This window comes from Bufo bufo, chromosome 6, assembly GCF_905171765.1.
Source record: "Bufo bufo chromosome 6, aBufBuf1.1, whole genome shotgun sequence".
In the NCBI taxonomy this organism is placed as follows: Eukaryota; Metazoa; Chordata; class Amphibia; order Anura; family Bufonidae; genus Bufo; species Bufo bufo.
In genome coordinates, this window is record NC_053394.1 from 72,427,155 (window position 1) to 72,449,933 (window position 22,779).

General features: G+C 46.2%; 1 protein-coding gene across 2 annotated transcripts in view; it reads right to left on the reverse strand.

The window, feature by feature from the left end:
* CALHM2 (calcium homeostasis modulator family member 2) overlaps positions 1 to 22,779 on the reverse strand; it is a 31,253-nt gene that overhangs the window by 6,158 nt on the left and 2,316 nt on the right. For both annotated transcript variants that reach the window (XR_005779831.1, XM_040437152.1), the window contains exon 2: positions 12,488 to 13,077. Coding sequence is in view for 1 of the 2 variants with exons in the window: in XM_040437152.1 (XP_040293086.1) it covers positions 12,488 to 13,030 (543 nt within the window). In the remaining variant the exon portion in view is untranslated. The remainder of the gene's footprint in view (positions 1 to 12,487; positions 13,078 to 22,779) is intronic.

The window sequence follows — 22,779 nt, forward strand, 5'->3', positions numbered from 1 at the left end:
TGTAATTATTTGATTTGCCCCTGTTCTGTGTTTTTGACCCACAACTGGTTTTGGCTCACAATAACTGATCACATTTTGGGGCTTTAGAACTGTTCACTCAAGTTAACAATGGTTTCAACATACAATGGTCGTCCTGGAACCAATTCATATTCTAACTTGAGGGACCATTTTAGTGTGCAAGCACGACCACCACTGCTGGACCGCAGGGTGGTGGTAACCCCTGGAAACGAGCAGTGTATAATGTGAAGGAAAAATTAATCCAGCCAGCAAAGGAGGCAACATAGACAATCACAATACATTAGTAAGTTCCTTGTATTAACTTTCTCTACATGATAAATGCTATTAGCTGAAGTGAGACCGCCCCTTTAACCTTTAGATTCTCAACCCAAATTGCATTTGCAGAACTTGTGTTTTTAATACTCTGTGTCACGGACAATATTTGTCACTGCTATAAGACTGTTCTATATTGTATCTGCTCTGTATTATGCACTAGGCTGTATCTGATTTTCCATCCACAAAAGAAGGATCCTTGATGGGTTTGTGGGCATTCCAGTTTTTTCTCGCTCCCATTAATAGATAGGGGTGCTCTCATCCACAAAAATGGACAAGAATAGCAGCTGCAGGGAGTTTCTCAAATTGGACATGTGGATCTGTGAAAGAATGGAGGGCACACTGATGAAGGATATGATGGCGTGCATGAGGCCTAAGTGTGCGGACACTAAGAAACATGCCATAGTGTGGACAAAAATAGAACAGCATTTCTTCCTCTTCAACGCTGATCCAAGTATGCGGCTGGCATATACGATAGGTCACGGGAGACACATGATGGAGCCCAAGGGCAGTCATTTGCTATAAAAAAAAAAGTCCCTTTGATAACATGATGGTGCATGCACAATGAAAAACTGCTCAGAGGCAATGTATCCGTGAGGCATAGATTGTGGCTAAGATAGATATTGAGTGCTCAAGTCAGTGTAAAGGGAACCCATTTAGGGCTGCAATGATTAATCAAAGTTATCGATAATATTAGATAACAGGATTTGTTGTCGACAAGTCCCATTATCGAATAATCGGCCGATTCGTTGCTATGCGGGTGGGAGCGGGCGGTCAGGCACTATGCCTGGGGTCCTTAACTGGCAGTAACTTTTACTTTAACTTTAAATCAGCGCATCTTTATTACCTTATAATGAAGCTCCAGTAACAGGCAGAGCGGGTGGCGGCATAACGTCACTTACTCACGTGACGCGCCTGCTCAGCCTGCTTTATTCATAAAGTAGGCGGAGCACGCGCGTCACGTTACGCCGCCGCCCGCTCTGCCTGTAACTGGAGCTTCATTGTAAGGTAATAAAGATGCGCTGCCTGATTTAAAGTTAAAGTTACTGCCGGTTATGGAATACTCTACTGCTGTGAGCGGCGGGGCTGGGGCTGTTATGGGAGGGGGATCTGTGGATGGCACTGCTATGGGGAGGGGGGATCCACAGATCCCCCTCCCCATAACAGTGCCATCCACAGATCCCCCTCCCCATAACAGTGCCATCCACAGATCCCCCTCCCATAACAGTGCCATCCACAGATCCCCCTCCCCATAACAGTGCCATCCACAGATCCCCCTCCCCATAACAGTGCCATCCACAGATCCCCCTCCCATAACAGTGCCATCCACAGATCCCCCTCCCATAACAGTGCCATCCACAGATCCCCCTCCCATAACAGTGCCATCCACAGATCCCCCTCCCATAACAGTGCCATCCACAGATCCCCCTCCCATAACAGTGCCATCCACAGATCCCCCTCCCATAACAGTGCCATCCACAGATCCCCCTCCCATAACAGTGTCATCCACAGATCCCCCTCCCATAACAGTGTCATCCACAGATCCCCCTCCCATAACAGTGTCATCCACAGATCCCCCTCCCATAACAGTGTCATCCACAGATCCCCCTCCCATAACAGTGTCATCCACAGATCCCCCTCCCATAACAGTGTCATCCACAGATCCCCCATATAACAGTGTCATCCACAGATCCCCATAACAGTGCCATCCACAGATCCCCCATAACAGTGCCATCCACAGATCCCCCATAATAGTGCCATTCACAGATCCCCCCATAACAGTGCCATCCACAGATCCCCCTCATAACAGTGTCATCCACAGATCCCCCCATAACAGTGTCATCCACAGATCCCCCCCATAACAGTGTCATCCACAGATCCCCCATAACAGTGTCATCCACAGATCCTCCATAACAGTGCCATCCACAGATCCCCCATAACAGTGCCATCCACAGATCCCCCATAATAGTGCCATTCACAGATCCCCCCCATAACAGTGCCATCCACAGATCCCCCTCATAACAGTGTCATCCACAGATCCCCCCATAACAGTGTCATCCACAGATCCCCCCCATAACAGTGTCATCCACAGATCCCCCCCCATAACAGTGTCATCCACAGATCCCCCCCCCATAACAGTGTCATCCACAGATCCCCCCCCATAACAGTGTCATCCACAGATCCTCCATAACAGTGCCATCCACAGATCCCCCATAACAGTGCCATCCACAGATCCCCCATAATAGTGCCATTCACAGATCCCCCCATAACAGTGCCATCCACAGATCCCCCTCATAACAGTGTCATCCACAGATCCCCCCATAACAGTGTCATCCACAGATCCCCCCCCATAACAGTGTCATCCACAGATTCCCCCCCCATAACAGTGTCATCCACAGATCCCCCATAACAGTGTCATCCACAGATCCCCCATAACAGTGTCATCCACAGATCCCCCATAACAGTGTCATCCACAGATCCTCCATAACAGTGCCATCCACAATTTGTTTTAATATGGCCTTTGAACATAATATTTCAAGTAAAATCATATAAATCCCATTTTTCGTCATTTTGGTGTTTTTTCCCGATTAAAATCGACGAAATTATCAACAACTAATCGATAGCTGCAACCCTAAACCCATTAGAAGCCTAATGGTGGTGGAACCGCTGGCAGCATAAAATCCCAAAAGGCTCCCTAATTTTGAACAATCATGTCTTGGTTTCCCTCCCCCCTAATTAAAATCACCTTCCCCCATCATTGGTGGCCAGTGCGGCCTCCCCTCTCCCCCCCCCCCCTAATTAAAATCACCTTCCCCCATCATTGGTGGCCAGTGCGGCCCCCCCCCCCCCCCCCCCCCCTAATTAAAATCCCCCCCCCCCCATCATTGGTGGCCAGTGCGGCCTCCCTTCTCCCCCCCTAATTAAAATCACCTTCCCCCATCATTGGTGGCAGCGGAGAGTTCCAATCGGAGTCCCAGTTTAATCGCTGGGGCTCCGATCGGTGACCATGGCAACCAGGACGCTACTGCAGTATACTTAGCAATTTTAGAAGCATTATACTTACCTTCGCTGTCTGTGACCGGCCGGGCGCTCCTCCTACTGGTAAGTGAAAGGTCTGTGCGGCGCATTGCCTATAGCACAGACCTGTCACTTACCAGTAGGAGGAGCGCCCGGCCGGTCACAGACATCGCAGGTAAGTATAATGCCGCCACCAATGATGGGGGAAGGTGATTTTAATTAGGGGGGGGAGAGGGGAGGCCGCACTGGCCACCAATGATGGGGGGGTGATTTTAATGATGGGGGAAGGTGATTTTAATAAGGGGGGGAAAGAGGGGAGGCCGCACTGGCCACCAATGATGGGGGAAGGTGATTTTAATTAGGTGGGTAGGCCGCACTAGCCACCAATGAATATAATACTGGGGAGGGAGGGAGAGGGGCCGCACTGGCCACCAATGAGTTAAATACAGGGGAGGGGGGTCTGCCCCCTCCTGCCTGGCAGCACCTGATCTCTTACAGGGGGCTATGATACGCACAATTAACCCCTCAGGTGCGGCAGGCAGCAGGGGGCAATTAACCCCTGTAAGAGATCGGGTGCTGCCAGGCAGCAGGGGGCAGTCATGTACAAAGTTCTTAGTATAGTCTAACTTGAAGCGTCCCCATCACCATGGGAACGCCTCTGTGTTAGAATATACTGTCGGATTTGAGTTTTCACGAAGTGAAAACTCAGCTCTGAAAAAGCTTTTATGCAGACGGATCTGCGATCCGTCTGTGTGAAAGTAGCCTACTTAGCCAATCTTGTGTGCATCCGTGTTTTTTCACGGACCCATTGACTTGAATGGGTCCGTGAACCGTTGTCCGTCAAAAAAATAGGACAGGTCATATTTTTTTGACGGACAGGAAACACGGATCACGGCCGCGGATGAACAACGGTGCATTTTCCGAGTTTTCAACGGACCCATTGAAAGTCAATGGGTCCGCAGAAAATCACGGAAAAAGGAACAATGGCCACGGATGCACACAACGGTCGTGTGCATGAGGCCTTTTAAGTTTAATTTTTTTCTGTATGAAGAGGCTGCGGTGCTTCGTGAGCGCCAAAGTCTCTTCCTAGGCCATATGACATCATATTCATCGTTCACATGGTCTAGGTGCAGCTCAATCCCATCTGAGTGATTGGGGCTGAGCTGCAATACTAAGCACAGTGCTGTGCTTGGTAAGGAGCAAAGAGGCTGCGGCGCTCACTGGGACATCGCGCTCTCCTCAAACAGCTGATTGGCGGGGGTGCCAGGAGTCGGACCCCCACCAATCTCCTAACTCTCTGTGTACAGATGTCATAGATGTTACCTGCAGTCCTATGTAACACCCCACATAACACAGTGAACTATTGTGTTATGTGGGGTGTTACATAGGACTGCAGGAAACATCTACTACATTATCTGCACACAGAAAGTTAGCACTTTTATCTGGGCTGTTACATAGGACTGCAGGTGACATCTACAAATTTTAATCTTAGCCCGCTCTACATATAGGAGAATACAGCACCACATACTTCTTACTTCCAGTGACAACTCCTGTCATGTAGACCTTCTCTTTCCTCTTCTCCTCCGTTTGACCCAGACCACCATGACAAATTATTTCAGCCGCATCTCGTCTCTGCAGAGTTTGTTACACAGACACGTTAGATTTCTCATGATAGGGGTCATTTATCAAACTGGTGTAAAGTAGAACTGGCTTAGTTGCCCATAGCAACCAATCAGATTCCAACTTTCATTTTCCAAAGAAGCTGTCAAAAATGAAAGGTGGGATCTGATTGGTTGCTATGGGCTACTTAACCAGTTCTACTTTACACCAGTTTGATAAATTATCCCAAAGGTCCCTGTCTACAGCAGTTACAGTCAGGTCTAAAAAAATTTGGGACATCGACACAATTCTAACATTTTTGGCTCTATACACCACCACAATGGATTTAAAATGAAACTAACAAGATGTGCTTTAACTGCAGACTGTCAGCTTAAATTTGAGGGTATTTACATCCAAATCAGGTGAACGGTGTAGGAATTACAATAGTTTGCATATGTGCCTCCCACTTGTTAAGGGACCAAAAGTAATGGGACAATTGGCTTCTCAGCTGTTCCATGGCCAGGTGTGTGTTATTCCCTCATTATCCCAATTACAATGAGCAGATAAAAGGTCCAGAGTTAATTTCAAGTGTGCTATTTGCATTTGGAATCTGTTGCGGTCAACTCTTAAAAGGACTCTGTCACCACTTTCTAACCCCCCCTTTTAAAAGTATTGTTCTCTCCATGGCGCCCTTGTGATTGCAAAGGTGTTGTTATAGCATAAATTCGCCGTCTCGTTTTGATAAAAATACCTTTTATCTAACCTGTCAATCTTGTGGATAAGGTGCCCAGGGCGTTTCTGAAGGTCTGAAGCCGCCGCCGTTGGTGCCTAGCTCCTCCCCTGATCCTTTCAGCGCCGCCTGAATGTAAAGAAATCCACCTCCGGTTCTCGCTCAGTGCCCCCTCCTCCTATTCAAAGATCCCGCGCGTGCACACAGGCCTGTGCCTGATGCGCCCGTGCGGACATTTAGAATCAGCCTCATTGAGCGAAGTGCGCATGCGCGCACTTCGCTCAACCTCCTCATAAGACGAGCACTGCAGCCAGCCACTAAGAGCCTGCGGCTCCATACAGCGCTTGGCAGGCTCTGAGTGGCTGGCTGCAGTGCTCGCTCAATGAGGCTGATTCTAAATGTCCGCACGGGCGCATCAGGCACAGGCCTGTGCGCACGCGCGGGATCTTTGAAAAGGAGGAGGGGGCACTGAGCGAGAGCCGGAGGCGGATTTCTTTACATTCAGGCGGCGCTGAAAGGATCAGGGGAGGAGCTGGGCACCAACGGCGGCGGCGGCGGGCGGCAGCTTCAGACCTTCAGAAACGCCCTGGGCACCTTATCCACAAGATTGACAGGTTAGATAAAAGGTATTTTTATCAAAACGAGACGGCGAATTTATGTTATAACAACACCTTTGTAATCACAAGGGCATAATGGAGAGAACAATACTTTTAAAAGGGGGGGTTAGAAAGTGGTGACAGAGTCCCTTTAAGATGAGATCCAAAGAGCTGTCACTATCAGTGAAGAAAGCCATCATTAGGCTGAAAAAAACAAAACAAACCCATCAGAGAGATAGCAAAAACATTAGGCGTGGCCAAAACAACAGTTTGGAACATTCTTAAAAAGAAGGAACGCACCGTTGAGCTCAGCAACACCAAAAGACCAGGAAGACCACAGAAAACAACCGTGGTGGATGACCAAAGAATTATTTCCCTGGTGAAGAAAACACCCTTCACAACAGTTGGCCAGATCAAGAACACTCTCCAGGAGGTAGGTGTATGTGTGTCAAAGTCAACAATCAAGAGAAGACTTCACCAGAGGGAATACAGAGGGTTCACCACAAGATGTAAACCATTGGTGAGCCTCAAAAACAGTAAGGCCAGATTAGAGTTTGCCAAACGACATCTAAAAAAGCCTTCACAGTTCTGAAACAACATCCTATGGACAGATGAGACCAAGATCAACTTGTACCAGAGTGATGGGAAGAGAAGAGTATGGAGAAGGAAAGGAACTGCTTAGTTATGATCCTAAGCATACCAACTCATCAGTGATGCATGGTGGTGGTAGTGTCATGGTGTAAGCATGTATGGCTGCCAATGGAACTGGTTCTCTTGTATTTATTGATTATGTGACTTCTGACAAAAGCAGCAGGATGAATTCTAAAGTGTTTCTGGCAATATTATCTGCTCATATCCAGCCAAATGCTTCAGAACTCATTGTACGGCGCTTCACAGTGCAGATGGACAATGACCCAAAGCATACTGCAAAAGCAACCAAAGCGTTTTTTAAGGGAAAGAAGTGGAATGTTATGGAATGGCCAAGTCAATCACCGGACCTGAATCCGATTGAGCATGCATTTCACTTGCTGAAGACAAAACTGAAGGGAAAATGCCCCAAGAACAAGCAGGAACTGAAGACAGTTGCAGTAGAGGCCTGGCAGAGCATCACCAGGGATGAAACCCAGCGTCTGGTGATGTCTATGCGTTCCAGACTTCAGGCTGTAATTGACTGCAAAGGATTTGCAACCAAGTATTAAAGGGAATCTGTCACCTGCTTTTACCATTTTAAGCTATCACCATCGCCATGTTCACTAAAGTACCTTATTTCCTGCAGTCTTCTTACTGTATTTCATTTTGATAAAAAAGCCCTTTTTATGATATGCTAATGAAGCTCCAAGGTGCCCAGAGGGGCGTTTTTCTCCTCTCTGATGCCCAATGATGCCCCCCTGCAGTGCCCAGCCCGCCTTAATTTGAATCCCAAGAACGCCTCCTGATCCTGAAATAACCTCCCACAGGCCCGGCAAACGGTTCCGCCCCCTCCCCACATCATCCTCTACCTTCTAGAAATGCCCCATCCTTCTTCCTGTCGGCGGCCAGAAATCTCGCGCAGGCGCAGTACCGCTTGCGCGATCATCAAGCTCCTGAGGGCAACAGCCTCAAAAGTCTCACTGGGCATGCGCCGAGCCCAGTGATGTAATCTGAGCGCTGTTGCCCTGAGGGGGATGATGATCGCGCAGGCCGCAGGCGGTACTGCGCCTGCGCGAGATTTCTGGACGCCGACAGGAAGAAGGACGGGGCATTTCTAGAAGGTAGAGGATGACGTGGGGAGGGGGCGGAACCATTTGCCGGGGCTGTGGGAGGTTATTTGAGGATCAGGAGCCGTTCTTGGGATTCAAATTAAGGCGGGCTGGGCACTGCAGGGGGGGCATCACTGGGCTCCAGAGAGGAAAAAAACGCCCCTCTGTGTACCTTGGAGCTTCATTAGCATATCATAGAAAAGATTCTCTTTAAAAAGTGAAAGTTTGATTTATGATTATTATTCTGTCCCATTACTTTTGGTTCCTTAACAAGTGGGAGGCACATATGCAAACTGTTGTAATTCCTACACCGTTCACCTGATTCGGATGTAAATACCCTCAAATTAAAGCTGACAGTCTGCAGTTAAAGCACATCTTGTTTGTTTTATTTCAAATCCATTGTGGTAGTGTATAGAGCCAAAAATGTTAACATTGTGTCGATGTCCCAATATTTATGGACCTGACTGTATAATGTCCTCTAGAGTGCCTCCCCCCGTAATAATAAGACCCTATATTGTGCTCCAGGTAATAATGCCTGTATAGTGTCCCCAAAAATAATGTCCCAATATAGTAATTTCCCCCACACTGCCCCATATAGTAATTTGCCCCCACACTGCCCCCATATAGTAATTTCCAACACACTGTCCCATATAGTAATTTCCCCCACACTGCCCCAATGAAGTAATTTTCCCCCACACTGCCCCATATAGTAATTTCCCCCACACTACCCCATATAGTAATTTCCCCCACACTGCCCCATATAGTAATTTCCCCCACACTACCCCATATAGTAATTTCCCCCACACTGCCCCCATGAAGTAATTTGCCCCCACACTGCCCCCTATGATGTAATTTGCCCCCACACTGCCCCCTATGAAGTAATTTGCCCCCACACTGCCCCCTATGAAGTAATTTGCCCCACACTGCCCCCTATGAAGTAATTTGCCCCCACACTGCCCCCTATGATGTAATTTGCCCCCACACTGCCCCCTATGAAGTAATTTGCCCCCACACTGCCCCCTATGAAGTAATTTGCCCCCACACTGCCCCCTATGAAGTAATTTGCCCCACACTGCCCCCATGAAGTAATTTGCCCCACACTGCCCCATGAAGTAATTTGCCCCACACTGCCTCATGAAGTAATTTGCCCCACACTGCCCCTATGAAGTAATTTGCCCCATATAGTAATTTCCCCCACACTGCCCCTATGAAGTAATTTGCCCCCACACTGCCCCTATGAAGTAATTTGCCCCCACACTGCCCCTATGAAGTAATTTCCCCCACACTGCCCCATATAGTAATTTCCCCCACACTGCCCTATATAGTAATTTCCCCCACACTGCCCCATATAGTAATTTCCCCTACTGCCCCATATAGTAATTTGCCCCCACACTGCCCCTATGAAGTAATTTGCCCCCACACTGCCCCCATATAGTAATTTCCCCCACACTGCCCCTATGAAGTAATTTGCCCCCACACTGCCCCTATGAAGTAATTTGCCCCCACACTGCCCCATATAGTAATTTCCCCCACACTGCCCCATATAGTAATTTCCCCCACACTGCCCCATATAGTAATTTCCCCCACACTGCCCCCATGAAGTAATTTGCCCCCACACTGCCCCCTATGATGTAATTTGCCCCCACACTGCCCCCTATGAAGTAATTTGCCCCCACACTGCCCCCTATGAAGGAATTTGCCCCCACACTGCCCCCTATGAAGTAATTTGCCCCCACACTGCCCCCTATGAAGTAATTTGCCCCACACTGCCCCCATGAAGTAATTTGCCCCACACTGCCCCATGAAGTAATTTGCCCCACACTGCCTCATGAAGTAATTTGCCCCACACTGCCTCATGAAGTAATTTGCCCCACACTGCCCCTATGAAGTAATTTGCCCCATATAGTAATTTCCCCCACACTGCCCCTATGAAGTAATTTGCCCCCACACTGCCCCTATGAAGTAATTTGCCCCCACACTGCCCTATATAGTAATTTCCCCCACACTGCCCCATATAGTAATTTCCCCCACACTGCCCTATATAGTAATTTCCCCCACACTGCCCCATATAGTAATTTCCCCTACTGCCCCATATAGTAATTTGCCCCCACACTGCCCCTATGAAGTAATTTGCCCCCACACTGCCCCCATATAGTAATTTCCCCCACACTGCCCCTATGAAGTAATTTGCCCCCACACTGCCCCTATGAAGTAATTTTCCCCACACTGCCCCATATAGTAATTCCCCCCACACTGCCCCATATAGTAATTCCCCCCACACTGCCCCATATAGTAATTTCCCCCACACTGCCCCATATAGTAATTTCCCCCACACTGCCCCATATAGTAATTTCCCCCACACTGCCCCATATAGTAATTTCCCCCACACTGCCCCATATAGTAATTTCCCCCACACTGCCCCATATAGTAATTTCCCCTACACTGCCCCATATAGTAATTTCCCCCACACTGCCCCCATATAGTAATTTCCCCCACACTGCCCCTATGAAGTAATTTGCCCCCACACTGCCCCTATGAAGTAATTTGCCCCCACACTGCCCCCATATAGTAATTGCCCCACACTGCCCCTATGAAGTAATTTGCCCCCATATAGTCATTTCCAACACACTGTCCCATATAGTAATTTCCCCCCCACACTGCACCCCCATGAAGTAATTTGCCCCCACACTGCACCCCCTGAAGTAATTTGGCCCCGCACTGCCCCTAATGAAGTAATTTGCCCCCAAGTAATAATCTGCCCCCACACTGCCCCTAATGAAGTAATTTGCCCCCAAGTAATAATCTGCCCCCACACTGCCCCACATTAAGTGATTTGACCCCATTTAATAATCTGCCCCCCCTGAAATGATTTGCTACCACACTGCCCCATATCCTCCTCTGCCCCCCCAAAGTTGGCACACACAGAAAAAAAAAAAAAAAAAACAATTAAAAGCTAATACTTACCTGTGTCCGGCATGGTGAGGCAGGCGCACATTCTTCATTGTCCTGTGTCCCTCCCGACACAGGAGCGTGATGACGTCATCATGCACACCTGCGCCGGGATTTCATTACCGCATAGGCCTCAGACCTACTAGGCATGAAGCCTATGGTGGTGATCGGCTCCCATGCCCTGCCACAGTATGTGGGCGTTCGGGTCGGCGTTGGGCCCCCCAGGGATGCCGGGCCCGGGGCTACCGACCCGAAAGCCCCTATTATAATCCGCCACTGGTCGGATCTGATGTCCGACTGGGGGTCTGATTTGAGGTCTAATGAAACATTTTTTTTTTGCCTCTAAAAAACGATATCCGTCTTATGGGCAGGTATGTCTTATATGGCGAAACATACAGTACTTATCTGGAGTCAGCGGCAGGTGTCCTATTAACATACAGGTGAAACTCGAAAAATGTGAATATCGTGCAAAGGTTCATTTATTTCAGTAATGCAACTTAAAATTAGAATATTGTGAAACAGTTCAATATTCTAGGCTCAAAGTGTCACACTCTAGTCAGCTAATTAATCCATACCCCCTGAGCAAAGGGAACCTGAGATTGTGACTTTGGGGTTTCATAAGCTGTAAGCCATAATCATCCAAATTATACCAAATAAAGGCTTGAAATATCTCGCTTTGCATGTAATGAGTCTCTCTCATATATTAGTTTTACCCTTTGGCCCCTTTCACACGGGCGAGTATTCCGCGCGGATGCGATGCGCGAGTTGAACGCATTGCACCTGCACTGAATACCGACCCATTCATTTCTATGGGGCTGTTCACATGAGCAGTGATTTTCACGCATCACTTGAGCGCTGCGTGAAAATCGCAGCATGCTCTATATTCTGCGTTTTTCGCAGGCCCCATAGAAGTGAATGGGGTTGCGTGAAAATCGCAAGCATCCGCAAGCAAGTGCGGATGCGGTGCGATTTTCACGCACGGTTGCTAGGAGACGATCGGGATGGAGACCCGATCATTATTATTTTCCCTTATAACATGTTTATAAGGGAAAATAATAGCATTCTGAATACAGAATGCATAGTGAAATAGCGCTGGAGGGGTTAAAAAAATTTTTCAAATAATTTAACTCACCTTAATCCACTTGATCGCGGAGGCCGGCATCTCCTTCTGTCTCCTTTGCTGAACAGGACCTGTGGTGAGCATTCATTACAGGAAAATGACCTGTGGTGACGTCACTCCGGTCATCACATGATCTGTCACCACAGGTCCTGGAATGAATGCTCACCACAGGTCCTGTTCAGCAAAGAAGGAGAGAGACGAGATGCCGGCAGCGCCAGCAAGTGAATTAAGGTGAGTTAAATTCTTTTTTATTTATTTTTTAACCCCTCCAGCGCTATTTTACTATGCATTCTGTATTCAGAATGCTATTATTTTCCCTTATAACCATGTTAGCATACCAAACATGTAATATATGCTCTATGTATCACATGTTTATGGGTCATATTCCAGGACTGTAGAAACTTACCTGTGATTCATACTTTAACCTCCGTATAACTTCTTCTTTAAAGATAATAAGATCAGGTGGGGTGTCCTTGCATGGAAATTTAGCTATGTCTTCTCGTCCTTTGTCCAGAGGGAAATTTGGAAATGTTAACGGGTTCAAGAACTCACTGCGGGCGCACACATAGGCCTCTCCCCGGAGGAGTGAAATGACAGTCCAGGTCACAGGGGCTACTGCTGCCCTCCCTGCTATGGATCCAAATAACAAGAAAGTAGATGGAATTGAACAGTTCTTCACCGCCCTTTTCCGACACTCTGCTACGAGATTCCAGGTGTGGTTATTTAGTATGATGCCAATGAGAAACAAGACAAGGACTGGCACTCCAATAGCTGCCAGTCCATACATATAGTTTCTCTCCGGAGAACAAGGGCAGTGGAAAGCCACCACCGAGAACAACTCCTGGCTGCCAACCGTTCCCAACGCAACCAGTCCATTGAATATCATCACATCTCTGCTCCTGAAGAACAGAGAAAAGAACTTCAAGTTTTCAGATATTAAGGCGGCCATACTTCTGCGGGTTAAAGTCCAGTCAAGAAAAAAGTGCAAGCTTCACACTGCAGAGAAAAGAAAAGGGTTCAATTCACTTGCAGAAAACTCCTAAAACTGATGATGTATTTCTATTTGCAGTTTCTGCTGCAATTTCCCCTCATGTCGGTTTCCTTTTGAGCTCTGCTATATCATCTACCAGACCGCAGTCTACAGAATATCATCTGGTCAAAGGGAACACAAAAAATAAAAAAAATCTCTCAACTACTTAGTTTTCCCTGCATACAAGTTTTCATGCAAAACATTCATTCCAAATGTTACTTTCTACCTTCTAGCTAATAGCTGGCACTGGCCCTATTTTGAATAGGATAATGAAATACCAACATAAAATAATGTGAGAGCATAGTACACAAAACAAGCTACGCACAGATGGGACTACAGCCGATGCTTTGTGGGAAAATGCATGAATATTTATACAGTTTGTGTAGCCATACCAGTACCAGGCTCCGTGCAAGGACAGTCGAGTTGTAAAAAAACAAACAAACAATAAAATGCCAAAGATACATTGTAACAGAATATAACTGTGTTGTTCCCTTGAGAAAATGAAATGAAGAGGACCTTTCATGGGATTATGGGTTACAAACTGGACTGGTATGCTTGTCAGATAGGGCACCCCCCTACAGATGCCAGCACTTTTTTTTAGTTTTTTTATAAAATACCCCTCCGTTTCGATACAGGGAGGAGACGGTGGGGTTTCTCAATGGGCGTCTCCTTCTCCCTGGCTGTAGCGCGGTCCAATCGCAGTGGAGAGCGTCACAGTCATGGAGAAGGTGAGCTGTTTTTACTCCCTGGCTGTGACGCTCTCCGCTGCGACTGGACCGCGCTACAGCCAGGGAGAAGGAGATGCCCATTGAGAACCCAAATGTCTCCTCTCTGTACCGATACTCTAAATGAGCATATCAGGTGCCAAAAACAGTGGGAGACACAGCGGCGGAATGGAGGGGTATTTTAGAAAAAAAAAAAAAAGTGCTGGCATCTGTAGGGGCGCCCTATCTGACAAGCATACCATTTTGTAACCCATAATCGCATGAAAGGTCCTCTTTAAAAATATAGGAAATATGAGGTTTTCACAGCAGAACCCAAAAAAGACAGGGAAGTTGTGCTACATCTAGCTGCGCTTTATTTAACAGCGAGGGAGGATCTGCATGTGCCGGAGACCACGTGGGACGCCACGGTAGGCACTGAATTCCTTATCCCCGCACCTAACCGTGAGTAACAAACAATTGTGTGGGACGGTGCACCTACAGAGAGAAAGCGCTTTTTAAATATTCCTATGGACATAGAAGCAAAAATTACCAGCGAGTAGTCGGTTATACTGACCGCATGGTCTGAACTGTCACTTGCATTTTTACAACTCATAATAGATGGACTTGCAGATATACACTCACCTAAAGAATTATTAGGAACACCATACTAATACGGTGTTGGACCCCCTTTTGCCTTCAGACTGCCTTAATTCTACGTGGCATTGATTCAACAAGGTGCTGATAGCATTCTTTAGAAATGTTGGCCCATATTGATAGGATAGCATCTTGCAGTTGATGGAGATTTGAGGAATGCACATCCAGGGCACGAAGCTCCCGTTCCACCACATCCCAAAGATGCTCTATTGGGTTGAGATCTGGTGACTGTGGGGGCCATTTTAGTACAGTGAACTCATTGTCATGTTCAAGAAACCAATTTGAAATGTTTCGAGCTTTGTGACATGGTGCATTATCCTGCTGGAAGTAGCCATCAGAGGATGGATACATGTTCTCATTCTGTTTACGCCAAATTCGGACTCTACCATTTGAATGTCTCAACAGAAATCGAGACTCATCAGACCAGGCAACATTTTTCCAGTCTTCAACAGTCCAATTTTGGTGAGCTCGTGCAAATTGTAGCCTATTTTTCCTATTTGTAGTGGAGATGAGTGGTACCCGGTGGGGTCTTCTGCTGTTGTAGCCCATCCGCCTCAAGGTTGTGCGTGTTGTGGCTTCACAAATGCTTTGCTGCATACCTCGGTTGTAACGAGTGGTTATTTCAGTCAACGTTGCTCTTCTATCAGCTTGAATCAGTCGGCCCATTCTCCTCTGACCTCTAGCATCCACAAGGCATTTTTGCCAGCAGCACTGCCGCATACTGGATGTTTTTCCCTTTTTCACACCATTCTTTGTAAACTCTAGAAATGGTTGTGCGTGAAAATCCCAGTAACTGAGCAGATTGTGAAATACTCAGACCGGCCCGTCTGGCACCAACAACCATGCCACGCTCAAAATTGCTTAAATCACCTTTCTTTCCCATTCTGACATTCAGTTTGGAGTTCTGGAGATTGTCTTGACCAGGACCACCCCCCTAAATGCATTGAAGCAACTGCCATGTGATTGGTTGACTGGATAATTGCATTAATGAGAAATAGAGCAGGTGTTCCTAATAATTCTTTAGGTGAGTGTATATCCACCCTAGCAGGGGGGCGTTGCACCTGCTCCTAGAGGCTCCGTTCGCCCACCTCACTGGGCCTGCGCCGAATTCTGAACGGGAAGGCGCAGGCGCGAGATTTACACGGCAGACGGGGGCCAGCAGGAGAACCAACGCTGGCCTGGCCCTTCAATCAAGACAGAAGGGCATGGAAATGAGATGGGGAAAGTCTGTCCCCATAGAAATGAATGGGTCCGCAATTCCGTCCGCAAAATGCAGAACAGAATTGCGGACGTGTGAATGGGGCCTAAGGCTGGGTTCACACGGGCATTGCGGGAAAATGTGCGGGTGGTAAAAGATCATGTGATGACCGGAGTGACGTCACCAAAGGTCCTTTACCTGTAATTAATGCTCACCACAGGTCCTGTTCAGCAAAGGAGACAGAAGGAGATGCCGGGCTACGCGATCAAGTGGACTAAGGTGAGTTAAATTATTATATATATTTTTTTAACCCCTCCAGCGCTAGTTTACTATGCATTCTGTATTCAGAATGCTATTATTTTCCCTTATAACCATGGTAGGGCTCTTTCACACTTGTGTTGTTTTGTTCCGGCATAGAGTTCCGTCGTCGGGGCTCTATGCCGGAAGAATCCTGATCAGTTTTATCCCCTTGCATTCTGAATGGAGAGAAATCCGTTCAGGATGCATCAGGATGTCTTCAGTTCCGGATCGGAACGTTTTTTGGCCGGAGAAAATACCGCAGCATGCTGCGCTTTTTGCTCCGGCCAAAAATCCTGAACACTTGCCGCAAGGCCAGATCCGGAATTAATGCCCATTGAAAGGCATTAATCCGGATCCGGCCTTAAGCTAAACGTCGTTTCGGCGCATTACCGGATCCGACGTTTAGCTTTTTCTGAATGGTTACCATGGCTGCAAGGACGCTAAAGTCCTGTTTGCCATGGTAAAGTGTAGTGGGGAGCGGGGGAGCAGTATACTTACCGTCCGTGCGGCTCCTGGGGCGCTTCAGAGTGACGTCAGGGCGCCCCACGCGCATGGATGACGTGATCGCATGGATGACGTCATCCATGCGCATGGGGCGCTCTGACGTCATTCTGGAGCGCCCCGGGAGCCGCATGGACTGTAAGTATACTTCTCCCCCGCTCCCCACTACTACTACGGCAACCAGGACTTTAATAGCGTCCTGGCTGCCATAGTAACACTGAACGCATTTTGAAGACGGATCCTTCTTCGAATGCTTTCAGTTCACTTGCGTTGTTACGGATCCGGCGGGCACCTCCGGCAAATGGAGTACACAACGGATCCGGACAACGCAAGTGTGAAAGAGGCCTTATAAGGGAAAATGATAATGATCCGGTCTCCATCCCGATAGTCTCCTAGCAACCGTGCGTGAAAATCGCACCGCATCCGCACTTGCTTGCGGATGCTTGCGATTTTCACGCAACCCCATTCACTTCTATTGGGCCTGCGTTGCATGAAAAACGCAGAATATAGAGCATGCTGCGATTTTCACGCAACGCACAAGTGATGCGTGAAAATCACCGCTCATCTGAACAGCCCCATTGAAATGAATGGGTCGGGATTCAGTGCGGGTGCAATACGTTCACCTACCGCATTGCACCCGCGCGGAAATCTTGCCCGTGTGAACGCAGCCTAAGGGTCCCTTATCACCGCCAGTTAGCTACTTGTTAGGTAGTTAGCACCCAGCCCACCGCACTGCAGTCACTGATTAGCGTCATCGCTGTCGCTAATCAGCACTAGTACTATATAGTATCTGTAAGTGATCAAGACTGATCGCAATCAGATCTATATCAGTACATTAGGGTCACCTTAGGCTCTACAAAAAACGCAGTGTTCGCCCGATCAGCGCTGATCTTGTGCGCACACTTGCATTCAGTCCACCCCACCGCAGTGACAGAAATGTTTTTTTTCTGATCACTGCAAACACACAGTAAAATCGCTGCGGCGCTATGAAGATCACTTTTGAGCTTTTTGGATCTTTATTAGTGATCGCAGCTTTTTTTGCAAATTTTTTGGCAGAGATTTTTTCATCCACATTGATCGATGCGAATGAAGAAATCTGTGCCGTTAATTTTTTCTTTCAGCCTAGAGGTTGAACGGAAAAAAAATCTCATTACCTGTATGCTCAATATAAAGCCTCATGCACACGACCGTGCCGTTTTTTGCGGTCCGCAAACCGCGGATGCTCAAAAAACAGGGGGGGCCCGTGTTGACTTCCGCAATTTGCGGAACGGAACGGGCGCCGGCAATATAAATACCTATTCTTGTCCGCAAAGCGCAGACAATAATAGGACATGTTATATTTTTTTAGCAGTGCCACATCTTTTGCGGCCCCATTGAAATGAATGGTTCCGCATCCGAGCCGCCAAAACGGGACCCAAACAACGGTCGTGTGCATGAGGCCTAAGGAGAATAGCAGAAACTCCTAATGCTGGCCATACATGTAATGATTGCGGAGACCCTCAAATGTCAGGCCAGTACAAACACACCACAAATGACCCCATTTTGGAAAGAAGACACCCCAAGGTATTCTCTGAGGGGCATATTGAGTCCATGAAAGATTGAACTTTTTCTCACAAGTTAGCGGAAAGGGAGACTTTGTGAGAAAAAAAATAATAATAATCAATTTCCGCTAACTTGTGCCCAAAATAAAAATCTTCTATGAACTCGCCATGCCCCTCACGGAATACCTTGGGGTGTCTTCTTTCCAAAATGGGGTCACATGTGGGGTATTTATACTGCCCTGGCATTTTAGGGGCCCTAAAGCGTGAGAAGAAGTCTGGAATCCAAATGCCTAAAAATGCCCTCCTAAAAAGGTACTCATTGGACTTTCGGCCCCTTTGCGCATCTTGGCTGCAAACAAGTGTCACACATGTGGTATCGCCGTACTCAGGAGAAGTAGGGAAATGTGTTTTGGGGTGTCTTTTTACATATACCCATGCTGGGTAAGAGAAATATCTCTGTAAATTGACAACTTTGTATAAAAAAATGGGAAAAGTTGTCATTTACAGAGATATTTCTCTCACCCAGCATGGGTATATGTAAAAATACACCCCAAAACACATTGCCCTACTTCTCCCGAGTACGGCGATACCACATGTGTGATACTTTTTTGCAGCCTAGGAGCGCAAAGGGGCCCAAATTCCAATGAGTACTTTTAGGATTTCACAGGGCATTTTTTTTTTTACGCATTTGGATTCCAAACTACTTCTCACGCTTTAGGGCCCCTAAAATACCAGGGCAGTATAAATACCCCACAAGTGACCCCATTTTGGAAAGAAGACACCCCAAGGTATTTTGTGAGGGGTATGGCGAGTTCATGTAAAATGTTATTTTTTGTCACAAGTTAGTGGAATGAGACTTTATAAGAGAAAAAAAATATAAAAAATCATTTTCCGCTAACTTGGGCCAAAAAAAATATATTCTAGGAACTCGCCATGCCCCTCACAGAATACCTTGGGGTGTCTTCTTTCCAAAATGGGGTCACTTGTGGGGTATTTATACTGCCCTGGTATTTTAGGGGCCCTAAAGCGTGAGAAGTAGTTTAGAATCCAAATGCGTAAAAAATGCCCTGTGAAATCCTAAAGGTACTCATTGGAATTTGGGCCCCTTTGTGCACCTAGGCTGCAAAAAAGTGTCACACATGTGGTATCGCCATACTCAGGAGAAGTAGGGCAATGTGTTTTGAGGTGTATTTTTACATATACCCATACTGTGTGTGAGAAATATCTCTGTAAATGACAACTTAAAAAAAAAAAATTATACAAAGTTGTCAATTTACAGAGATATTTCTCTCACCCAGCATGGGTATATGTAAAAAGACACCCCAAAACACATTGCCCTACTTCTCCCGAGCACGGCTATATCACATGTTTGACACTTTTTTTGCAGCCTAGGTGCGTAAAGGGGCCGAAAGTCCAACGAGTACCTTTAGGCTTTACAGGGTTGCTCACAATTTAGCCCCGCCCAAAATGCCCCACAAATGACCCCATTTCGGAAAGTAGACACCCCAAGGTATTCACTGAGGGGCATAGTGAGTCCGTGGGAGTTTTTTTTTTTTTTTGCCAGAAGTTAGCAGAAATGGAAACTTTATTATTTTATATTTTTTTTCTCAGAAAGTGTCATTTTCCGCTAACTTGTGAATTTTTTTTTTATCATACATGAACTCACCATGCCCCTACGCGAATACTTTGGGGTGGCTTCCTTCTAAAATGGGGTCATTTGGGGGGTATTTATACTATCCTGGCATTCTAGCACCTCAAGAAACATGACAGGTGCTCAGAAAGTCAGAGCTGCTTCAAAATGCGGAAATTCACATTTTTGTACCATAGTTTGTAAATGCTATAACTTTTGCGCAAACCAATAAATATACACTTATTGGATTTTTTTTTTATCAGAGACATGTAGCACAATAAATTTTGACACAAACTTGTATAGAAATGTAATTATATTTGAACAATTTAACCAGAGAAAGTTAAAAATACACTTTTTTGGAGAAAATTGCGGCCTATTTTGATTAATATCGGAGCAATCAAATACCACCAAAAGAAAGCTGTATTTGTGAGAAGAAAAGGAGGTAAAATTCATTTGGGTGGTAAGTTGCATGACCGAGCAATAAACGGTGAAAGTAGTGTAGTGCAGAATTGTAAAAAGTGGTCTGGTCATTAAAGGGAATCTGTCACCACATTTGAGCATATTAGACTGATCAAATAGCGTTATATGTGCCACCCAGAACTTAAAAACGGTACCTTTGTTGTATCTAATGGAGTTTTCTTTCAGCCAAAAATGAACTTTAAGGCTGGGTTCACACTTGAGCGTTTTACAGCGCGTTCAAACGCGCTGTAAAATGCTCTACACATGAAAACCAATGCTTCCCTATGGCCATGGTTCTCACTTGAGCGTTTTACAGCGCGTTTGAACGCGCTGAAAAACGCCCTACGCTCAAAAAAGTTCTTGAGCTTCTTTGGGGCGTTTTGATGCGCGTTTGTGGCCATAGGACACTGCAGTCAATCACACAAACGCGCGTTTACTATTGCAAAAAACGCACATAAAAACGCGCGACAAAAACGCGCGTTAAACGCGCATATCAAATACGCTCAGGTCTGAACCCAGCCTTAAGATTCTGTAAATGCGCCCTCTCAAGTGCCCAAGGCGGCGTCTCAATCGTCCGAGCCCCAGGCAGCACCTCCTCAACGGCTCATAACCCCGCCCTCCGTGTGCCTCTGCCCGCCCGTTTACTCTCCTCCTCTCTCCTTTTCCACTGCGGCTGCGCGGTCAAATTCGTAGCGCAGTGGAAAAGGAGGAGAGTAAACGGGTTCATTTTTGTCTGAAAGAAAACTCCATTAGATACAACAAAGGTACCGTTTTTAAGTTCTGGGTGGCACATATAACGCTATTTGATCAGTCTAATATGCTCAAATGTGGTGACAGACTCCCTTTAAGGGGGTTTAAGCTAGGGGAGCTGAGGTGGTTAATACCGAAAATTGGGGTGACAGAAACCCTTTAACTTGATTACTTTCGTTCTCGATTAATATTTATTTTATAGTCGCTATATGTTTCAGTGGATATACATTATAAAACAAGCAATAGTGGATCATTTTTTAAATAGCTAAACATTATATGCGATCCAGGATTCCTATGAAATAACCTTTATTCTATTCGTCCGATATCCATTCCTATGATTTACTGCACCGTATTAATGTAAAAACATAACATTTGGATCTATATGTATATAATATGTTTTTTTCTAGGTACAATACGTCCTTAATTTATATAGACTGCCCATAATAGGAACATCGACGGAACAGACTCGCATATCTCATTTTTATTTCATAATTTTTATTGCATTTATATTCCATTTTTATTTGTATTTTATATATTTTAAACTTTTGATTACTTTTATTAGTGTTTTATATACAAATAAAATTTGTTTGATATCTGAAGACCTTACGTCCTGCATATGGTGCGTGCCTATCACTCTTTTACTATAAATTCTATAACGACTAGGTGAGTCGAATTGATTACAGCACCTATTCCATTGCAGTGTTTGGGAGAGCCACCTTACTACTTTTTTTTTAAAGAATAGGACCTGCTCTATCTTTTTTGTGGGTCCGCAGAACCGTGTGCTGTCCTCATCTTTTGAAATCAATGGGTCCGCATTCGTTCCACAAAATTGCGGAATGGATGCAGACCCAGAAATACGGTCATGTGAATGGACCCTTAGGGTCCATTCACACGTCCGCAAATCGGGTCCGCATCCGTTCCGCAATTTTGCGGAACAGGTGCGGACCCATTCATTTTCAATAGGGCCCAAATGTGCTGTCCGCATTTGCGTATCCGCACTTCCGTTCCGCAAAAAAATAGAACACGTCCTATTCTTGTCCGCAATTGCGGACAAGAAAAGGCATTTTCTATGAGAGTGCCGGCGATGTGCGGTCCGCAAAATGCAGAACGCACATTGCCGGTGTCCGTGTTTTGCGGATCCGCATAACACATACGGACGTGTGAATGGACCCCAAACATGGATATATTGTTTCAAAAAACGCAGCACCGCCGCGACACGTGGCAGCACCCTGAGAGGTACAACCCGATAGTATTCCCCAGCACAAGGCTGTGTGAACATCTGTCCAGACATTTTTTATTTTAATTTTATGCCTCTGTGTAGAAAAGTGCAACAATCCGGGGCACATTTACTAAAGGACTTGCAACTATTTTACACCTAAAATAGTTGCAAGTCTCCTTTTCTTAACCAGCCGTGCATCAAGATTTTGCGAAAAACCAACATCCGGCGCAGGGACCGCCACAGATGTTCCTAATTTATGATGAGGCGCACCGCACATCATAAATCTGATGAATCTTACAGCAGCGTAGGGGAGAAACTATAACCGGCGTAAAAAGCGTGCCCCACTGAGCTTTTCTTTATATAAAAAATGAATAAATAAATAAAAAGTAAGAACTAATTTTTAAAAAATACAAATACAATTTTTGAATTGACTGGATCAAACACTTGTGGGAATGTTTGCTTCGTACGCCCCCAGCAAAGACAGAACACTTGTGTATATATTATGTATTGTATAACATATTGTAATTTATTTGACGGATGAGTGCGACTGTTGTGCGCACAACGCCTCAGGCCAAGACTTCTCCCTCTACATCTGCAAACAAGAAGAGACCCGTCTGTAATACTATCCGGGATTTTACCTAGAAAGAAGTGAAAAGGGTGGGGCAATTATACAGAAAGGCATGAAAGCAAAGTGAAGAAAAATGCTACGATG